Source organism: Phocoena phocoena, chromosome 21, assembly GCF_963924675.1.
Source record: "Phocoena phocoena chromosome 21, mPhoPho1.1, whole genome shotgun sequence".
Classification (NCBI taxonomy): Eukaryota; Metazoa; Chordata; class Mammalia; order Artiodactyla; family Phocoenidae; genus Phocoena; species Phocoena phocoena.
The window spans coordinates 8,771,560-8,794,302 of NC_089239.1; the positions used below are offsets into that span (position 1 = coordinate 8,771,560).

The window sequence follows — 22,743 nt, forward strand, 5'->3', positions numbered from 1 at the left end:
ATTTGCTCAATATTGTTAGCCATTACAGAAATGCAAATTAAAATCACAAATCTACTTATTCATTAGAATGACTTACTTTAAAAAGACCAATACCAAGTGTTGGCAAAGATGTGGAACAATTAGCACAGTTACATCTTAGTGGTAAAAATTTAAGTGATTACAGCTACCGTGGAAAGTTTCTTATACAGTTAAATATCTAATTATGATATGACCCGCCAATCCCACTTCTAGGTATTTACCCAAAAGAAACGAAAATACGTGTCCACACAAAGATCTGTACACAAGGGTTCATAGAAGCTTTGTTCATGGTAGCCCCCAAATGGTAACAACCCTGTGTCCGTCAGCTCATGAAAGGATACACAAATTGTGGTAGAGCCATACAATGGAGTACTACTTAAGAATAAGAAAGAACTAATTACTGATAGAGGTAACAGCACGGAGGAACGTCAAAAGCATTATGTCAAGTGAAAGAAAGTAGAAGGTGGTTGGGGTAGGAGGAAAGGACTGACTGCAAAAGAGCATGAGGAGACTTTGGGGATTAATGGAAATGTTCTCTGTCTTATTTGTGATAGTGTATACAACCGTACATGTTTGTCAAAATTCATCCAACTGCACAATTAAAGTGGGTGGACTGTATCATATGTAAATTAGACATCAATAAAGCTGATCTTAAAAAAATGTTTCCTTCCATTTAGGAAGGGGACGGAATGTATTTATTCGAGAGCAGGCCCTTTCATCACTGAGACTGGTGGGTAAGTTCCCTTTAATTACAGACCCTTGTATTGTATCTGACACACGCAGGCTACTCAGCAGTAGTACCAGCAAACAAAGGAACTATGGGCTATGAGAAAGTGCTTCTTCCAATGTTTCAATGTGTTAACCATTTAGACTTATTTTGAAAATACGACTGTTTGTAGAGGCTTGCTTTCAAGCGTAGCTAGTTATAGTGATACAGAAAAATAAATGCAACTTAGATGTTTCCTTCATACCATAATCTTCCCAAATAAAAAGGACATATATTCCTGAAAAGATGACACACTATTGAACTACACTGTTTCTTTTTTGCTGGATGTTTTCCAAGAAGGCAACCTGGTTCTAGAGAATAGGTATGCCCTGAATCTCCTGTTTTTGAAGGATCTAAGAAAAATCAAATACACCTTAGCACATCTGAGTGGGCAAGTAGAGAAGGAATTGATATTTACTGAGCACCTATTCTGTTCCAAGAAATATTCAAATACATTATTTTATCACTGAGCCTTGATAATAACCAAAAATAGGTACTTTTTGGGTACTTACAGTCAGAGAAGTTAAACAGCTAAATGACTTGCCCAAGACCACAAAGCTAGTATAGGACAGCACCAAATTAAAACCAATCTCCATGTGGCTCTACTTGACCCTCCCATACTTTCATACCCAGGCAGACAGTCACTTGAAGATGGCTGTAATGTAATCTCAGGAATAAAGCAAAGGCTTGGGAGTTCTGAAATGAGCATTCTATTTCCTGCCTTGCCAGACCAATTTGATACAAGACCCACCCACCTCCTCAGTGCCATATTTCCCCCCCCATTTGTAAGGCAACAGTCACAACACGTCCCTTTGTTCCAGAACCATGGTCCCTGAGGACCATGAAACACTTTATGGTGCTGTAAAATTCCTGGGAGCAATACAAGCATATGGTGATCCGTATCAGAATTTCACCAAACCTAAAAATGCTGGCCCCTAAAAGAAAAGACTTGCTAAGCTCAAAAGTCTAACTCATTTTCTTTCATCATGTATCTTCAAATCATATCCAGTTACATCCATCATAAACATACGCATTTGTGGAACTGACAGTGATATAACGATGTTTAAAATGACCCCACCTCTACTAAACATCTCTTTGTGTACTTTTCGACACTTTTCTCCCATATTCTCTTTGCTCTGGGAGATTTTGTTTTCTGTGAACTTATTTCACCGAATTAACGGTCATGGCATTTCTTTTCCTACGCTGGACAGACACAGAAGACGTGCAACAGAAGGTGTTACCTAGGATGCAGAGACCATCTGTGCAGTTCTCGGATTCCTGGCTTAGGCCTTCGCAGAATTTGCCCCCATTTCTTGGGGCCGGGGCTGTGCACTCGCGGATCCGCAGATGCTCACACTCTGGGCTGCAGACCGACCACTCTCCCCACACCTCCCAGCTCCCGTCCACTTCAAAGGGAAACAGAGGGAACCATCGTTAGAATGAATCTGGCAGCTGTTGGGAGACTCACCCCAGGGCCGCTGTTGTTCTTAGAGCTGGATTTTAAACCGTCACCAGCACCACAAAAACAAAATAATATGTGTGTTTATCTTCTCTCCGTGGTTTCTTTCCTAAAGAGACAGGCTAACAAAAGCAGTGGCGTAATTCTCTTGCTATTTCAGGATGAGACCAATTTACTGAATTTGGGCAAATATTTGAATTACCCGTGCCCTTGGGTTAGCTAATAATGTTATTACCCATTCTCTCCCCATCTCTCATGCCCAAATGCATCTTAGATGGACGGATACACTATGTGCAGGAACCACTGGTAATCACCGCTTCCTTGTGGGTTGATGGTTTAGAACAGAGAGTAGAATAAATGCTCTTCAATTCCTAAAAGCCCCTCAATAATAAAAAGTTAAACCCACATATACTGACAGTATTAAACTAAAACAGGTCAGCCAAATCCCAAGATGCCAAGACTTACACAAATAGAATTTCTTGGGTCGTGCATTGCTGCTGTATGTAGAAATGAACAAACTGAATCTAATTCCCCTAGAAAACCACCCTAGAGATTATAGCAGCTGTTGGAGACAAGTGTCCCACTATCTCCCAGGAACAGGCCAACCATGTTTATGTGGGTTACTGAAGACACTGCCATTTTTAATCTAGAGCAGCTAGTCAAGAGCAGGGTAAAATACAAATACTGAACTTGAAGCAAAATGTCTGAGTCCTTATCTTGGTTCTGTCAACTTCTTGGTGGAGCAACCCTAAGTAAGCACTTAGCCTGACTTCACTATTTCTGTCAACTGGGGATCATAAAAATCACAACACAGAGCTAAATGACATCACATGTATACATGTATCTTGCACAGTACCTGGCACATAGTAAGCACTCAATAAATGTATATTGAATGCAAATTCAAAACAAAGCTCCAAGCATATGCTGCTGGTGAGAGCCTGGCCTTAGCTCTGAGTGGAGCTAGACTCGCAATTTTAAAGACACGAGTCTCTGGTCCAGTGTCCTTGGAGCTAATGTTTGATCATGCATGTGAGACCCAGGATCAATTCATTTCTCAGTGGGAGGATACGCTTTTCATTCAGAAAGTCACCTTCCATCTCAGCTACTCCTCATTGTATAAATTCAGTGAAAGCCAGTAAGATAAGCAAAAGAACTCATAAAAGCCATATTTGGTAAATGAAGCCTCTCTCTATTCAGAGAGGAAGGCAAGCAGAGCCCACATTCGAAATGGAAACGGCTGTGATACAATCTCTGCCAATTATATTGCCAATAAATACAAAGGTAAAACGGATGAGGTTAGTTGATTGGTGACTGATGATAAAAGGTCAAGGATTTGGTACCTGTTTTGTGCTCACAGACAACTCACTTAATCCCTATTATACAGATGAATGCTACAGAATGGGAGAACCCGAGGAGAGAAGGGTTTTAAACACTGGTAGTATAAAAATACGTCAAAACATTTGGCTTATTGATGGTGAGTGTCTAGGGTCATCTGAGTATTAAGAAAAAAATGATGCCCCCAAACAGAGGTATTTCACCCATGTTCCTATTACAATGAGTTCCACATTAGCACTTTGGACAAAGGCTCCACTCGAAGAACTTGGAAGATGGTAACTTTGGAAAGGAAGGTTCTACTGAAAGCTTCACACCAGCCCAATAATGTTGGTGGATCCGAAGGGAAAAGGGAATCTACATATATCTCACCAGGACAAAGAGAGGTGCAGGTTATTTTCTGCACTGACATTCCCTCACAAAAGGCTCCACCATTGAGAGGAGCTGGGTTGGTGCAGGTCCGGGAACGTTTCTGCCATCCTCTACCACAGCGAACATTGCAGGCTGACCACTCTGTCCAGGAAGACCAGCCTCCATTCACTGAGAGAGAAAAATGGGGAGGGGAGAAAAAAGAGGAAAGAGGTATTTACTGATTGCCTACTATGTGCAAGCCACTTGTGAGCTGTGTTGTGAGTTGAGTACCAAGAGACTGGAGGGGACCCTCCCCGGCTGCCCCATCGTGAGGCAACAGTAGGGCTGATCTAGTCTCCACCCCTCAGTCTACTCTTCTGATACAGGAGGGATACAGAGAATTTGCATTGCAAGGAAATGATAAACCATAGGAAGAACTCATCAACATATCTCTAAAGCACTTGAAAATCCAGAGTATAAGAAGAAAATATCAGCATTTGAATTTCTATTAACTTCAAGTGCTTCAAAAATAAATCCCAGGGCTCTTCTATTGTGGAAGCGAGTGCCTTTACTTCAATAGCTGGGAATTTCATTTATACAATACCTGAGATATTCAGCAAATAGTCATGTTTGTTTTTGGTGGATTTCATATGCCAGGAGAGGAGGTGCCGACAGCAGGTCTGGGGAAGATGGGGGGTTGGTGGATGTGGGGTTTGTGAAGAAGAGTGGGAAGCAGAAGTTGCCCACCTCATTTCGTTTCAAATATAAACACAATGGAAGAAAACAAACAACTTTTTAAATTATTTTGAAAAGAGATCGAAAATGTTACTATCTCCAGAAGTCCAATTCTGGATGAAAGAGAAACAGGCATCTGCCTTCACCTGTCAAAGGGGTGAGGCAGGAGAGAACGCTATAATGGATAACCCCCAAAGTCCTTTCCGTGCTAAACATTGAAAGCTTTAATGAAATGCACCTCCCTCTACCTCTCTGCTTTCTGTCCTCTCTATCCATTCCTAGCCTTTGGGCTGGTCTTACCATAAACCACCACTGTGGCTGACAGGCTCCTCCTCTTGGCTACGATGTTGGCCGCCATGCATGTATAGTTTCCGGAGTCCGAGAGCCGCGCCTGCCGGATGATGAGGTTGTGGTCTGCCCTGGTGTCAATGTTCTCATCTTGTTCAGAGTCAATGGGCTCCTCGTTTTTCAGCCATTCCACCTATCAGAAGACAGCAATGTTTATAAGTCATTAAAAAAAGAGAACTTTCCTGGAGTTGGAAGATGAGCAGTTAGGGCATATGGGAGAGAGCTGTACCTAACGTAACAGAGTAGCAACAAGGATTTTAAAAAATCTTTATTCCATATCCCATCCTTTTTGGTATTCTCAGGACATGAACACTCAAGCTAATAAACTGGAGGCGGGAAGAGAATGTAAATATCCTATTGACTTTGACCTATTTTCTAAAAATGCAGTGGGAGAGAGGAAAGACTGTAATTAGGTCATTTCATTATATTTCATTGTGTTCCAACTCTGACGATGAAGATGACGATATTTTAATAACTGGCCCAAAATGGAGCTCAGAAAAATCAACACATATATGTCGACTTTGTAATTTGTGCGGAGAGGATATTATGTTGTCAGACAGGGTTTGAAGTCAATATGTTTCCATTTAAACACATTTTAACAAAGGTGCGATGATGTCTAAAGGCCAATGTAACACAGATTTGGGTAATCATAGGCACACAAATGAAACTCAGATCTCAATATTCCCTGCTTTTGGGGATATGTTTCTTTGGTCATCATTTATGTTACTACTTCAGTGATTCGGCAGACATTTAGGTCGGATCAGGCACCCCAGACATCTAAGCCTCAGTCTCCCTTCCAAAGGAGCTCACTTTTCACATCCTCTGAGCGTAGGCTAGTCCCATCTTTGGTTTGTTTTCTCTAGCTTGCTCCTAGAGAACCTATTTCCCTCTTTCCATCTCCACCCTAATCCTATCCTTGGTCCAAAGTTCTCTTTCCTTGGACACCTGAGAAAGACCCAGATGAGACCTTCTACTCCCTGGATTCTCATCCTCCCCACAGCTGGTCTGCACCATCCCTACATCTCTTATTTCATCAAGCAGACCAGTCTTCCCAGACCTAACTGCCTTCCTTCCCCATTTTGTCCTTTGCTACCACATCTAAACAACGTCTCCACTCTCTCATGCCATCTCGGTAGCACCAGACGCAGCTCTTGTTTGACAATAACCATTTAGCTCTAGTTATCAGCATGTGTTATACACAGGAATTTAACAGACACATCAAAACGGTAATTCAGGGCTTCCCTGGTGGCACAGTGGTTGAGAGTCCGCCTGCCGATGCAGGGGACACGGGTTCGTGCCCCGGTCCGGGAAGATCTCACATGCCGCGGAGCGGCTAGGCCCGTGAGCCATGGCCGCTGAGCCTGCTCATCCAGAGCCTGTGCTCCGCAACGGGAGAGGCCACAACAGTGAGAGGCCCGCGTACCGCAAAAAAAGAACAACAAAATAAAGGTAATTTCAAAAAAAAAAAAAAAAAGGTAATTCAACACAAAAAGCAATGGCAATGACTACAACAAAAAGACACCACATGGAAGCACATGCATCTGGGTTCTTTTCACCATACCCTCCCTGCCCACCCCTAGCATAGATAATTGAAAGTTGGCTTTAGTTGGCTCATTTCATGTTTGTATCTAAAGAATTCTAATTTATTGCCAATAATCAAGTAACGTCTATTAGACAGCAATTTGGTCTAATAAATATTTTTGACTTCTATAAAAAGGGATTTATTGGGGACTTCCCTGGTGGTGTAGTGGTTAAAAATCTGCCTGCAAATGCAGAAGACACAGGTTCGAGCCCTGGTCTGGGAAGATCCCACATGCTGTGGAGCAACTAAGCCCGTGCTCCACAACTCCTGAGCCTGTGCTCTAGAGCCCGCAAGCCACAACTACTGAGCCTGCGTGCCGCAACTACTGAAGCCCGCACGCCTCGAGCCCAAGCTCTACAACAAGAGAAACCACTGCAATGAGAAGCCCACACACCACAACAAAGAGTAGCCCCTGCTTACCACAGCTAGAGAAAGCCTGAGTGCAGCAATGAAGACTGAACACAGCCAAAAATAAATTAAAAAATAATTTTTTTTAAAAAAGAGATTTATCAGAAGAAAACCTACAACGATCCTTCAATATTTATCCCAAGTACCATCCCATTAATGAGTATAGAATACCAAAAGTCATCAGCCATCCAAAATGTAACCTAGATGAGGTCGATTTTTAGAAGAGAAAATGATGCCAAAATAGCCAAAAGAGGGCTGAGAACTGCTTTAAAACATGAAGAAGAGCTGAAAAAGCAACATGGTACAGGACCGCGAAGTAAGGAAGCAAGCCTGGCTACCGACCCCAGGAGCTCCTCAAGGCATCACCACGTGCCAGCCTGGTGGGTTAAGAACCAATGATGACCCAGAGCCCAAAAGCACTGCTCTGTTTAACAAAGCAGGACAGTGGAGCCAATTTTAAAACACAACTGACCACCGGCCCATGACAAAATATCCTTCACTCCCCACTAACACTGCATATTTTCCGACCACTCATTCATTCATCTGACAAATATTCCAACCTTTACTGAACGTTGGAGGTCATCCTGAGAGTTGAGTAAAGTCAGATAAACAAAACCAGTATAGCCTCTTTTTTCATGGATCTTACTTTTAATGGACAAGATGGAAACAAAGAAGTTAAATCCACATCACCACCAGAAAATAAGAGCTGTCACCAATATTTGGGATGAAACACTGTAAAGCGAATAGGATTGGATTTTTTTTTTTTTTTTTTTTTTTTTTTGCGGTACGTGGGCCTCTCACTGCTGTGGCCTCTCCCGTTGCGGAGCACAGGCTCCGGACGCGCAGGCTCAGCGGCCATGGCTCACGGACCCAGCCGCTCTGCGGCATGTGGGATCTTCCCGGACCAGGGCACGAACCCGCATCCCCGGCATCAGCAGGCGGACTCTCAACCACTGCGCCACCAGGGAAGCCCTGGGTTGGATTTTTTAAACCACCATCACTGTTGTGTCACTGGAAAGAACAAATTGGTCAGCTTCAAGTAAGTCTGAGGAGCTCTGGTTCCACTCCACTCTCCTCCTGGTCCAGAAATTCTGAGTGTAAATTGCCTGACTTTCTGACTGTTAATTTCCTATCCTTGTTACTTCTAGCACCTACAAAGCCGTTCTCTCCCGTCTCCGCCTCAAGTCATCTTCTTTTTCCATACTTTCCCCCAAAACAGCTGGTCAGGAAGTCGGGAAAGTCTGGCCATGGTCCATAAGTAAATAATTCCTACTGAGGAAATAACCAGAAAGAGCCCTGGGGGCAGTGACCCTGGAAACAGAAAAGGAGTCCCAGCACCTGGAAATCAAAGAAAGCTTTCCTAAACAAATCTTGGCCCAGAGAAAATTAAAGCCACAATCATCAAGTAGAGGTCTGGTTTCAAATTGAAAACTTACATAAAATACATCATACATAAAATTAAGTGGGCAACAAACTAGGAAGATATTTGCCAGAAATTTGATATATAAAACAATAATAGGGCTTCCCTGGTGGCGCAGTGGTTGAGAGTCCGCCTGCCGGTGCAGGGGACGCAGGTTCGTGCCCTAGGTCCGGGTGGATCCCACATGCTGCGGAGCGGCTGGGCCCGTGAGCCATGGCCGCTGAGCCTGCGCGTCCGGAGCCTGTGCTCCGCAACGGGAGAGGCCACAGCAGTGAGAGGTCCGAATATGGCAAAAAAAACAAACAATAATAAAACGATGATCTGAGGGATACTGATCTGAATCACTCAAGCTCTCATATCAGTTGATGATAAAATGCCATCCAAGATAAGACAGAGAAAACACATGCTAATTAAACAATTGAATATTCTACACCACTAATAAAAAAACTGAACAACAATAAATGACATTTTTCTACCCAAAGAGCAAAGATTAAAGTTACACAAGCATACACAGACACACACATACATATAGCATTTTTTGGCTGAACTTACAGAGCATGGGGCATTTCTGTTATTGCTGCTCTACGATTATCTCCTTTCTGGGACGACACTAGTAGCCTCTTAACTACCTGGTCTGTCTGGTGCTTCCACTCCTGCCTCTACAGTTGATTCTCCACAAAGGGATCAGGTAATATCACTTTCTGGGTCCAAGTCCTTCAACAGCCTTGAAGCCCACTAAGAACAAAATTGCAAATCCTTACCATGGCTAACAAAGCCCATCTTGGTCTGGCCCAGAGTTAATTCCCCACCTTAGATTCCCTAAGTAACCTCTGCACAGTCTACTCCAGCCCTACTGGTCTCCTTCCTGTTCGAGAAAACTCAAAGCCAGTTCCAACCTCAGGACCTTAACACCTGCTGATCCCTCCACCCGGAAGGCCTTTCCTGCAAGTATCCCTACGGTTCAACCCTACTTTTCATTCAGGTCTCTGATCAAATATTTCCTCCTTAGAGAGGTCTTGCCTAACAATCCTTTCTAGTATAGCAAGGCTCCTTCACTCCTGGTGTCCTGCTTTAATTTTCTTCCTAATATTATCTCCATCTAATAGGCTTAAAGATAGTAAAAGCCTTCTGTTCTTGTACATGTGATCCCAGGAATTTACCAAAGGAAATTATTAGGGCTACAAACAAGGATTTAAACAAAATAAACTATTTTTGTAGCAAAAAAGAATGAAAGAAAAAAAAAAGTATGCCAAAGCTACAGGCCAAATTACAGACCTTTGTTTAAATAAATGATTCAGTAATAAAATATAATATTATATAGCACTAAAAGTCTTGATTTCCACTAGTGAAAGCACTGAAAATGCTCATAATATATGGAAGAGTCAAAATGCAAAACTATGTTCATTGCTATCATAAATTTGCGAAAGCAACAAAAAAAAGAAATCACAAACATACATACGCTTAAAAAATGGTTGGAAGAAAATGCAATATGTTTGCAGAGGTTTTTAAGAGAAGACTTGGGGTAACTGTTGTTTTTCTTCTTGGTGGTTAATTGTGGAACATTCAAGGAAGAAGTATTTAGTAATCGGAAAAAATCACTTTAGCTTAAAAAAACTCCTTTACTTATGTAGCACAGTGGTATTCAAATTTATATTTAACCATAGACTGTTTCCTCAATTTAAAGCTTATGTGATCATAGGATATATACGATATGTATCATATGATATCGCTTATATATGGAATGTAAAAAATGATACAAATGAACTTATATACAAAGCAGAAATAGACCTACAGACTTATGTTTACCAAAGGGGAAAGGGTGGGAGAGCAATAAATTAGGAGTTTGGGATTAACAGATACACACTACTATATAAATAAAATAGATAACTAACAAGGACCTACTGTATAGCACAAGGAACTCTACTCAATATTTTGTAATAGCCTATAAGGGAAAAGAATCTAAAAAAGAATATATATATATCTGAATCACTTTGCTGTATACCTAAAACTAACACAACATTATAAATCAACTATACTTCAATGAATAAATTAAATAAATAAATAAAAATAAAGCTTTTCAGAAAGCCCCAAGTGAAAAACAGATAAATAAGGAAAGCTCTTACAACAGGTGCAGAAGTGAGGGTATTGGAGTTACAGAAATGAGGGGCCCTAAGCTGCAATGGCCCACACCCAGGGCCACTGTTTGTAAAATTCCAGGAGAGGTAATTCACGTCCTTCCCTGTCTATGTCAATCATGCCCAATGGAGATGTTCAGCGCACCTGTACCATCATATAAGTTGACCCTGCCATACAATCTACCGCCACCCACCTACATGTGTACTATGAACACGTACAATGGTCTGCTACTTGGTCTCCCCAGATCATAGCTTGAAAACCATCAATACAGGATGAATGAGGTATCCCAGGTACATACACATTCTGGTCTACCTGGTGTTCACGCTGTCATGACTCAGGTTCATCAACCCAATTATGTCTATAAACAATCGGCACATTAGGAGACACCTAACTGCGGGGCTGTTTTTTATTTGTAAACTAATAGTTTATCCATTTAACTGATGGCAGGATCTTTATGAGAAACTCAGTTTGGTATTTTCTGGGCTTACAAAAGTGACAAATTGCTCTTTGATTTATGCTTTTGTCACTTAGAGAAATGTTAAAACATTTTTGATGAGCTAAGTGCTCCTAATGTAGAATAGTTTAATAAATAATAGAAAAAAAGCATTCCTACAGCAGCAGTTGCAAACTCGAATGTTCCTAGGGGCCAGGGAGGTAACGTAAACTACTGAAGTGGAGCTGGGGGCAAACATCCACGTGCGTTGCTTACATACTAAAGACAAGGGGCTATTCTTTGTGCCCACGAAGGAATGAGCTCACGCTCATTTTTCTTAAAAAACGTTATTTTCCTTCTCCTTTTGTTTCCCCACTTTAGATAGACACGAGTATTTTTAAAAATTAATGATTGTGTAAGGAAAAATGACCGTGAACTCGTTTTTGCTTTAAAATTTCTGTTGCTTTTAATGTATCACAGTGGTCTTCACATTTACGGAGTATGTAGCTTCAGTATCAGGATGTACGGGGACCTGGTGCTGATAATGACAAACATGTAGATTCCATGGTTTGTGCAAATAAATATGCAGCCACCGGTTGGGTCCACACTACTGTGATTAGTGTAACTAGATCCTTCCATCTTTCTTGAGAAGCCACGGCTGTGTATCTTCATGTACTATTTCTTGATTCTAACATGATGGCTCATATATTACAAAATATATTGCGAGGGTCAAACAAAACATATCCGTGAACTCCCTCTTCTCCAGATACTACAACACACCAGCTTTCTGGCCCTCTGTGAGCGTTATCACAAAGAGGAGCTCAATGTCCTTCCCTGAAGTTAACTCCTTTCGGTAGGTCCGCTTCCCCCATGATCCTAGAATGTTCCAGTTCATATGTATCAGGGCCCATTCTCAATGCTTTCTCATGTCAAGCACCTAAGAATTTTTGAACTTATATACAGTATCCTACAAGTATCATAAGGGCATGAATACTGAGTTCAGAAATGATTTTATGAGGTTGTCAACACTGGAAAGCCCCCATTAAGCTCTTAACAAAAGCAATTCACATTTTCAAGTTATAGCATGATGGGATAGATACAGTGATCACCTGAGGCTAAAGGACAATTTTTTTTATCACTGATCCAAATGACCTCATACTAACAGGTCATCTCTTTGACAGAGAGGCTTAACTTTCTGGAATGTCATAGGAGGCATTCACGCCCTGAGAGGAAAAGACTTCTTCATCTGGTTTCTACTTATTTAGTTGAGATGGGTAATCCCTGTTAGGAGTGTGGGAAGAAACCAGCTACTTAGAGGTAATGAGCTAATGGATTTTCAGGATCCATGAGTTCATTAGTATAGTGTTATGTGCAGATGGTCTGCAATTTGTAGATTTTTCCAGTTTATAAACAAATCTGGAAAAGCAGACCATCAAAGACAATTAGATTTCATGCCCAACAGCAGGTTCCTGATCAGTCATTCTGGTTAGCTGGGGACAGAAGGTATGTAATTGACGACCCTGTAGATTTCCTCAACAATAGGCAGCATGGTGTAATTGGATGGGAGGCAGCCTCCTTTGGAAGAGCGATGCTTCATGGGAGATTATCTTATCTGAGACATGGGTTACCTTTGAAAATCTCTGCATGAGTCCTGACATTTCACTTCTTCTGACCTTTTGTCAAAGACATCCTGTGCAGGTATACACATAAACTCTACACCTAAAGGTTTATTTCCATCAGACACATGTCAGGTTCTAATGCTCCTGTTCTTGTTCTTAATATTCCATAAGAGCATGAGAAGGTGAGTGCTGTTATTAATCACTTAGGAATGTAAAAGCTAGATGAGAAAGAGAAAGCCACTTTAACAGGCCAGCTCTCTTCCCATACAAGATCCCAAGCCTGTTGTCTTTTGAATTCTAGATAGTATCAAGCTGGAACTCTCCCCTCCTATCCCACAGAAAATGCTAATGGGGGCCATTTGTTGGTATCATCTAACAAGTGTTCTTATCTCCCCCACCCCCAATTCCAGTCCTCTTGGGATCTGCTAGATGAAATATAAAATTGAGTTGCTCATATATATTAAAGATGTAACCTCAGATTTCTGACTTCAGAAGCTTTTCAATTCATCTACTCATTGCTTGGGGTCATTTTCTTCTTGTACAACTCAGTGGCAAGCTCCTTAAGAACAAGAACAGTATTTTTAAATGTTCTTGTATCTTGCACAGAACCTTCTTCTGAGGATATGCAATGGCACCTGTTGAATAAATTTTTTGGCCCAAATTGATATACCTGCAAGTTTAGAGACTGGTGTGATATACATACACACATACAATACAACTTCAAACTGCATTTTAGGGGTTGGACCAAGGGTGGGGATACTCTTCTTTGCTTTAAATTCCAGGATCAAGCATAGATATGATCTAGAAGAGAGACATTTTTAGCGTAGTTGTTCTTAACTATAATCTGGGAACCACTAATATTTCATAATGGCTAAAAACGGCCTCATGTTGAATTTCATGTAGTTGCTCAAGATATGAGCTATGTAAGAGTAACAAATGCTTTTTCTCCTCACTACAACTAAGAGTGGCTTGGGAAGGCAACCTTGTCCGATAGGACAGGGTGGAGAGACAGGGCTACACGAGGGTGTACGAGAGAGGTCGAGCTAGGGAAACACTGGAAAGTCACCATTCACAGTGTGGTCATTCCCTACAGAACCTCTCAAAGTTTTTTGTAAAGTTACCACCTTACCAAATAACAAGTGTGATTGGATTTCTGCGGGAAAACAAGAGAAGGCTGTAGCATGCATTCTAGCTGTTGGGGGCTAACCAGAGATGGTACACAAGGACACAGGAGTGGGTAGGAGGGGACCAGGCAGAAGTAAAGATGGGGCTCCATAGGACCCTGGGGAAGCCCCTGACTTCCACACCCTAGGACATTAGTCTAACCAATGTTTCTTATTTACTTAAAGCCACATCATGAATTTTGATCAAATGAGTATTTCCCAGCCTAAAAAATGAGACCTAGCATTTCTTGTATACTCACTATGTGCCAAGTACTCTTTTAAACACTGTACATCTGTTAATTAATTTCACTCTTAAAATGTCTCTATGAGGTCGACACCATTTTCATTACCCCCATTTTGCAAATAAAAAAACAAAGATGTTAAGTACTTTGCCAAAGTCATATATTATATATAGTTAATGGTAGAGCCAGAATTTGAATCCAAGTTTCAATTCCAAGTCTTGCTTTTTTTTTTTGGCCAAACATCACGGCATGTGGGATCTTAGTTCCCTGACCAGCGATGGAACCTGCACCCCCTGCATTGGAAGCGCAGAGTCTTAACCACTGGACCGCCAGGGAAGTCCCTCCAAGTCTTGCTTTTAACCACTGTGTTCAGTCATCCATATCATTTGCCAGATTTGGGTGGAATGACCCTGTGCCATTTGCAAAATTACATTAAACATAAATTTTGAAAACGTATTTGGGGATTTTACAATCATTCCTAAGGACGGGGTGCAAAAAATATCTTAAAAGCAACACTGTTGAGTAAGTATATTGTCTCCCAGAGGGTTGATTTAAAGGCCAGCTCTCATTTGAATGCACACATTTTGGTTATAATATATTAGCATGTCAGCATGTTCAGAATGTGACCAGAACTATTTTAATATCAAAAAATTATTCAAACTTAATATCTGTCCCTGTTTAGCTCATTAGAAGTTATGGTAGCCCTCACCAAGTTATCTGGTGTTTGATTTTGCTTTTGAGCAATGGGCAGAAATGAATGGAACAAGTAGTCCCTGAAATCTTTGTGATGACAGCCTGTAGTCTTAAAATACTAAATACTCAAGAAGGCCAATTGTATCTAAGTCTATTGGGTGACTTACAGGAAATCATCTGCCTTCCTGAGAAAAGGGATAGGTATTTCTGGCCTTTTACCTGGTTGGGCATGGATGTGATTGTGAAGCTAGAGCGGGCATCTTGCGACCACAAAGAAAAGGCAAAGGAACCCACAGAGATACTGATCACTGTCTTTCCACTCTCAAATGAACACACTGCTATACAACACTTTATCTCATTTGATCCTCACAACAACCCCAAGACAGGCAAAGAAAATCTTATCCTTCCCATTTTACAGATTACATGATTCACCTAAGGTGACATACTTGGAAAACGGTAGAACTAGAACCGGTAGCGTTCAAATCATTTTCCTGCCACAAAACATCAGCCATTTTCTTGTCTCTTACTGACCCCGTGAAGGGCCGGCCGCTCCTTAATCTTTCCCACGATCTGCCTCGGCATTCTAAAGCAAGTCTTAACCGGGACTCAACTATCGCAATAGAGGGACATATGCCTCTACTCAGAACGGAGCCAATTACCTTCTCATGTTAGTTTAGGCCATCACTTGTTTTGCTACTTTCAGATTAGATGTCATCTGTCCTCTCTGCTCTCCTTGATAATATTTCCTTCAAGTTAACTTATAACACTACTCTCGTGTTTCTCCTTTTGTCTTCCTTTTCTCTCCAGGCTGGACAGCTTGACTTCAAAGCCACCTATACTGGGGTTGCTGCCATTTAGCTCCACTGATCTGATCACGCATCACAAAAGGAAGCAGAAATTCAGCTTAATTGTGAAGCCACAGCTGCAGAACCAGGCAAACGAGAGAAACCTAATGATCACAGACAGAATCACACTCACTGACGCTGAATGAAATGACAGACAGGAGTTCCTTTGTAGAAGCCTGAATTCTGATTATGGAACTTTACCTTCTGACATTGTATGCCTCTTGTCAGATCAGTGTTGTCCTTTGACTTCCCCATTTCAGTTATGAAAGCCAGGTGCAGCCTCATTTTTTTGTTTGTTTTAATTCATTTTGACAGGTAAATGGTCTTGGAAAGTAAACACCCTGATCAACTGTTTACTGAAACTGTAACATTGTCATGAGTGAAAAATGAGACGCGTTTACATTAATGTAAAGCATTTACAAGAATGATGATGAGAGAGAAAAGACAACACTGAACAGATGAAGCATAAATATAAAAATGGGGAGAGATTTGCAATCAAAAGATGATCCGTAAGGGAGGGTGTCTGCCACCATCAATTTTTCAGCTGTGCTTTCCCTAGTGCAATGGATCTTGCTCTTTGCTAATTCTACCTTTGCTCATTCCCATCTGCTACGGGAAAAGGAATGCTGGTTTTTGAATATTTGATAAAGCAACCCCTAGGAGATGCTTCCAAAGCTTCTCAAGCTTTGAATTGGATTGGATATCCCAAGGAGTGACCTAAAACATTGTATCTTGTGCCTCTTCGTTTTAAGGGATTACTTTAGGATAGGAAGAACTCTTTAACAACATTACAAAGAGCTGGCTTTCAGAGAGACTCAAAATAGTTTCTGCATTCACATTTCCTCCCGTAATTGCTGGTATGTAAATCAGGTTTTAAAGTGGTAGTGAGGGGATATTAATTAACAGTTCCCTTTTTCTGTTCCTTACAACCAGGTAACATATACTCAAGTGTTGAGAAGATAGCCATCTTAGTAAGGATTAAAGACTCAAAATGTTCATATTGTAACTGGTTTTAAAAGCTGGTATCTTGAGTTACATTCGATAAAGAAATGCAAACATACCGCTGACACGTGCATACATGCAAACCATTGGAGAAACCAGATCTGTTCAGAATAAAAATGTTTCTATCAGCTACATTGAAAGGCTAATCGTGTAATGATCTACAAAGGAAACGCAGGGACAGATATAGATGAGCTCAGCTTCCATATACTGGGTGGCTGAGAATGAATTAGCATAATCGTAAATTTGTTCCAATTACAGAAGGCAATTATCAGAGCCCAGCTTACAGCATTTTCAAAATGCAATCAGCAAAGTGCATCTACAGCCCAGGTACATGCCACTGAGTTAATGGTGCTTAAAAAAAAAGGCTCTATGCTCATTCCCCTTTCATCCCTTTGATACTCCATGCAAGTCTCCTTTTAGCTGACAGACACAAAGCCACCATGAAAGAGGAAAAAATACACGCTGTACAAAAAGAAAAAAAAGAGTCGTGCTTACTATAATATCTCAAGTGCAAAATAGCCAAATTCAAACTCTGAAGTCTTGTATGGATGATTTCTCTAGATCAGTGGTTCAGACAGTGCTTTTACATTTTAGACAGTAATTCACATCACCCCTTGTGTTCTCTCCAAAATGTTGATTAGGAATAAAACTGTGAGTAAGCCTGTCATTACCTGCTCCAATCAGAAGTTCTTTGTGCAAAAATGCAATGCTGCTGTTCTGCAAAGGTAAGCCCACCACTATTCCTGTTTTCATGTTGCTCTCCTGTTATAAATAGAATAGAACCTGCTGCCTTGTTAATTAATCATTGCCAACCTGGAAGGAGTACAGGAGAGTCAAACATATTTTGTACAGAAGGCAACAGATTTAGTCTCCTAATTTTAAAGCTGAAAAGGCAATTCAATTTAATCAGTTAAGATTATGCTTATATATACCAGAATGTGCCCAGCACTTAGGAAGACACACACTAAAGAGGAATATTACTCAGCCATAAAAAAGAATGAAATAATGTCATTTGCAGCAACATGGAGGGACCTAGAGATTATCATACTAAGTGAAGTCAGATAAAGAAAAATATCATGATATCACTTATTTGTGGAATCTAAAAAAATGATACAAATGAATTTATTTACAAAACAGAAATAGACTCACAGACATAGAAAACAAAGTTACGGTTACCAAAAGGGAAATGGGTAGTGGGAGGGATAAATTAGAAGTTTGGGATTAACAGATACACACTACTATATATAAAATAGATAACCAACAAGGACCTACTGTATAGCACAGGGAACTATATTCAATATCTTGTAATAACATATAATGGAAAAGAATCTGAAAAAGAATATACACACACACGTGTCCCTGAATCACTCTGTAGTACACCTGAAACTAACATACCCTTGTAAATCAACTATACTTCAATAAAAAAATTAAAGAAAAAGAGATAGTCAAGAGATTGCAGATTAGTAAGAAAGACAAAAAAGAATTTCTACTGTAACTAAATGCAGTGGGTTTTACTCTTACATAGGATGATAGGCCCACTGGAGCTGAAGCAGGGGAAGAGGAGGAGAAGGGAAGAGAGACTGCCACATGTCAGAGGCTATTCTAGGCTCTTTCACATCTTAAACCACTTGGTGAGGTGGCCATTGTTAACTACGTCTTTACAGTTAGGAAAATAACTAGCACGAAAGAGCTGAAATATTTGAACGTGCTCAAAATTCTGCCACCTTAAAGAAGTGAGCAAACACAAAACCCTTCCTTTCCTTGCATTTCAGGCATCTCTCGAATTCTTTAGCAATTACTCCTTATCATTACATTTCAATCGGGCTTCCACCCCCATCAACTCACTGAAATTGCTCTTGCTGACGTCACCGATGTTCCCCATGTTGCTACATTCAGTGCAAACTGTTCTGTATTCTTCTTTGACTCTCAGGGGTAATGAGAACCATTCTTGAATTGTGTCTTCCATTGGTTTTGATGATGCCACGTGTTCTCTCTTTGTAGCCTCAGGTCACCCCTGCTCTGTCTCTGTGTTGGCATCTTCTCTATCCAAACATGAAGTGTTTTTGGGGGGCCCAAGAACATTCCCAAATTATCTTTAGTTCACTGACCTTCTTGAGTTACAGTCTCTTATATTTAGACATCTACTCAGCATTTATTTTTGTAAGCTTCATAGATGCTTCAAGTTCGACAGGTGGAAGTGGCTTTGGAATTTTTTCCTGCAGAATTCAGAAAGTGATAGATGATTTCCTTACCTATTTGACATTAAAATATATGAATCTTATCATCTGAAAATAGGGATTCACTGAAAAAGATTGGATGGTTGTTGACAAAATAATTTCACATTAAAAAGACGACTCTGGATACGATGTATAGAATATATGGGGCGGGGCAGGCAAAGTGAGGAGCAGAAAGATCACTAGGAGGCTGGGACCATAACCCTGGGGAGTGATCGTGGTGGGATGAACTGGATATTACAGTGGGTATACAGGCATACCTTGAATGTGTTGAGGGTTTGGTTCCAGACTACCAGAATAAAGCAACTTTCACAATAAAGCAAATCGCACAAATTTTTTGGTTTCCCAGTGCGTGTCAAAGTTATGTTGACATTATACTGTAGTCTATTAAGTGTGCAACAGCATTATGTCTAAGAAAACAATGTACACACTTTAGTCAAAAAATATTTTATTGCTAAAAAGTGCTAACCATCATCTGATGACACAGGATTTCCACAAACATGCAATTTGCAAAAAGAAAAATGAAACAAAACAAAACACACATTATCTGCAATAAGGTGAAGCTCAATAACATCAGGTATGTCTGTACAATAAAGAGTCTTAACAAGAAGTTAAGGGGTAAAACAGAATGAATAGAAATTTGTGGTTGATTTGATAAAATATTTCAAGAGAAGGCAATCAAAATTTGGCACCCATATATCTGACTTGGGTAACTGAGAACACCAGGTAAAAAGGTCATTTTTGGATGGTGTACTTATATTTGCTGACTGAATATCCCCTTGGTCCCTAATATAAAAAGAACATTCTTAAGTCAAAAGAAAGAGAGAAAGAAAAACCAAATCAACATGGCAACTGCAAAATAGGCTAAGTACTCAAATAATTAACTCAGTGACGCCTTTAGTTAAACTTAAGATGTATATAGTAACTGAAATAAACAACTTCAACCCAGATCTCTCTTCAGCTCCAGATTTACATAGTCAACAACTTTTGGGGCATACTTACTCCAGTCTTCAGGATAATTTGTATCCAATGCTATAAGCATATATGAAATCATGCAGAAAGATGAAAAAAAAGTTTAAGATACAACACTGAAGAAAAGTAGCAGAAAAGGGAAAAAGAGGCTGCAGAAATACATTGAGGACACTGAGGTAAGAGAAAGTAGAAATGTATGTGTCATGGAAGTCGAGAGAGAAAAATATTTTATGGACTTAAAATTACCACTGAAGTAAAAGGTGAGTGTATGTCAAGTCCCAGGCTCCATTTCAACATGAAGCTCCTTCTACAGCATGTTAATAAAAGGACTCCGCTTGTCTTTGTTACTTTTAATGTAAATAATAATAATAAACCTACACTGTCCCCCTCTGTTCAGTTTCCTCAATATTCACTGAAACTTCCCCAAAGTTAATTGGCCACTTGAAAAATAAAGTGGTATCTCTAGCTCACTCCTTACAGCAAAACAAACCTCAGGCATATAAAATATTAAAAATACAGTAAATGAAGCCACAAAAGTACCATGAAAAAGCATGGGTGAATATTTTTGTAACTTTACAGTGGAGAAGGATTTCTTGCATGATATAAAAGCCAAAGCCATAAAGACTATTAGAGTGTAAAAGTTCAATATACCAAAAAGATGCCATACACATGGATAAACATGAAAAAACGTTTGCAACATATGACAAAGTATTATTATACTAAAATCAAGGGAGATAGTAAATACATTTTGCAACTTATGCAGCATAATGCCCATACAATAGAAATGGATGTTGGTTACTATGTTCTACCAGAATGTACTGAATGAATACCAGCCTGGTTTCTAATATATAAAGATCATGCTAAAATCAACAGAAAACCAGCACTGCAACAGAAAATGAGCTGCGAACTCAAGCAGATTATTTAGAGGAGAAAAATACAAATGGAGGACTAACATATGAAAAGTTTTTCAACTGCTCTAATAATGAATATGAAAATGAGATATTACTGTTAGCCTATTACTGTGGCAAATAGTGAAACTATGTAGGTTTGGCAAAAGTGTAAAGAAATAGATGTTTTCAGTGACTTTAGGGTTATAGTAAAAATTAGTACAATTAGTAAATCCTTTTGTGGGACAATGTTGCAAACTTTACCCAAACTGAAAACACTGATATCATCTAATGTAAATTTCCACTGGTTGTAGTTGAATAGTCATCAGTAAAAATCCAGAGATCTGCACTAAGATGTTAATTACAGCCTTGTTTAGAATAATGAAGAACCTGTAAACAACCTAAACGTTCATTAACAGATTAAATCAATTATGCACATTTACTCAGTGGAATACTATGCAACCATCAAAAGAATGATGCAGTTCCATGAGACATAATTGAGTGTTAAGAGCAGATCATAAAACTATATTTTTATTATCTCTACATTCAAAGACACTCATAAGTATCTTGAAGGCAGTTCACCAACTGTTATTTGGGTACTGGAATTTTCAGTGATCAAAATTTTCTTTTTTACAGATTCCTAGATTGATTTAATTTTCAGTATGAGCCATTCACCAAATATATCTGGCCATCTCCTTTACAAGCATGGCTGTACTTCCAGAATTCTTCTGGGTTTGGTGGGGTTATGTGACTAGTTCTGGGCCAATGAGTTGTCAGTAGAAGTGACTTTGTCAATTTCAGGCCTGAGTATTTAATTTCCTGCGTTGAGATGCTCTAGTCTTTTCTCCTTTTCCCTCTGCCACAACAGCTCATAGGGTTTTGAAGAATGGCTACCCCATTAACCTTGGAACTGCAGGAGGAGTGTCCATGAGCACCCAGCTGAGGCGTGATGGACATGTAATGTGACAGAGAAAAAAAATTGTTTTAAAGCCACTGAGATTTCCAGGTAGTTTGTTAACTTTACCATAATGTACATCACCGTATTTTCTACCATCTATATTATGTTTTTAAGCAGGAAAAAAAAAAGCTATTTTCATTAAACAAACAAATATTTGTCCTCAAAAGGTTTCTAATACTCCTGGTCTCTGAGAGATGAAACAAATTGTCTTAAATTGCATCTTTCTTTTCCTAAACTAATACATTAACTAGAAAAACAATCCATTTCTAGATGGCTAGCAGACTAAGTGTCCCATATCGTATTCTATCTTCACATCTGTCTTTACCCGGCTATTTTAGACAACTCCTTAACTTCTGCATAATCTCACACTGTGCAGATCACAGATAATAAGTCACTATGTTAAAACTCTAACCTCTAAATCCATGGAGGGAAATTTAAATGAAATTGTTACTTTCACATGTCATACTTAACTTCAGTTGACTATACAATTTCATTAACAGAAGTGAGTTTTTCATTTGTTTTTATTTTTTAAATAACATAAGTAGTTTCATGGATTACAAACATTCCAAGAGGAATCTAAAGAAGTGACTTTGTACATCCAACATTTTCTCATTTGGGGATGGTGTTTACGTTTCTTGTTTTAATCAGCCTGGTCAATTAAATTGGACAGTTTCCTATTTATTTTCTATCCAGTTTATCCTCCTTGTCTGTGCATGCTGGTTTTTATGAACTAGCTCAAAGCTGTTGTTTGGTCTTCATAACACTACAGGGAATGTTTAAAAAATAAACTAAATTGCCTTCGTGACTTTTTTTCAAACTTGCTGAAAATGAGATTTTTTAAAAGGTTTTACTCCATAAGCCCTTCCTCCCTTTTTAAATTTTGGTACTAAAATGAGCTTACAATATTCCATTAATATCACTAGGGGAGACACTGTTTCCTACACAATGTAGAGATTAGCCTGCAATTCTCTCCACTCCTATCTTTCATTGTTCTATCACCTTACAATGCCTGTATATAACATATTTAGCAGTTTATTTGCCTTAAAAAATCCACCTGTCCATCTTACTTATTGCTTCATGGACATATGTTTACCAAAAACCAAAATTACTCTGCAAGCCCTAGTGTACCATAAACTGTGT

General features: G+C 39.7%; 1 protein-coding gene across 2 annotated transcripts in view; it reads right to left on the bottom strand.

Annotated features, from left to right (window-relative positions):
* The window catches only part of UNC5D (unc-5 netrin receptor D), a 597,176-nt gene that overhangs the window by 109,824 nt on the left and 464,609 nt on the right, over positions 1 to 22,743 (bottom strand). The window contains exons 5-7 of one of the 2 annotated variants that reach the window (XM_065899868.1): positions 4,962 to 5,142; positions 3,948 to 4,115; positions 2,026 to 2,190 (exon numbers count right to left, since the gene is read on the bottom strand). In XM_065899868.1, coding sequence (XP_065755940.1) covers positions 2,026 to 2,190; positions 3,948 to 4,115; positions 4,962 to 5,142 — 514 coding nt within the window. The remainder of the gene's footprint in view (positions 1 to 2,025; positions 2,191 to 3,947; positions 4,116 to 4,961; positions 5,143 to 22,743) is intronic. The other variant, XM_065899869.1, reaches the window with a different exon arrangement.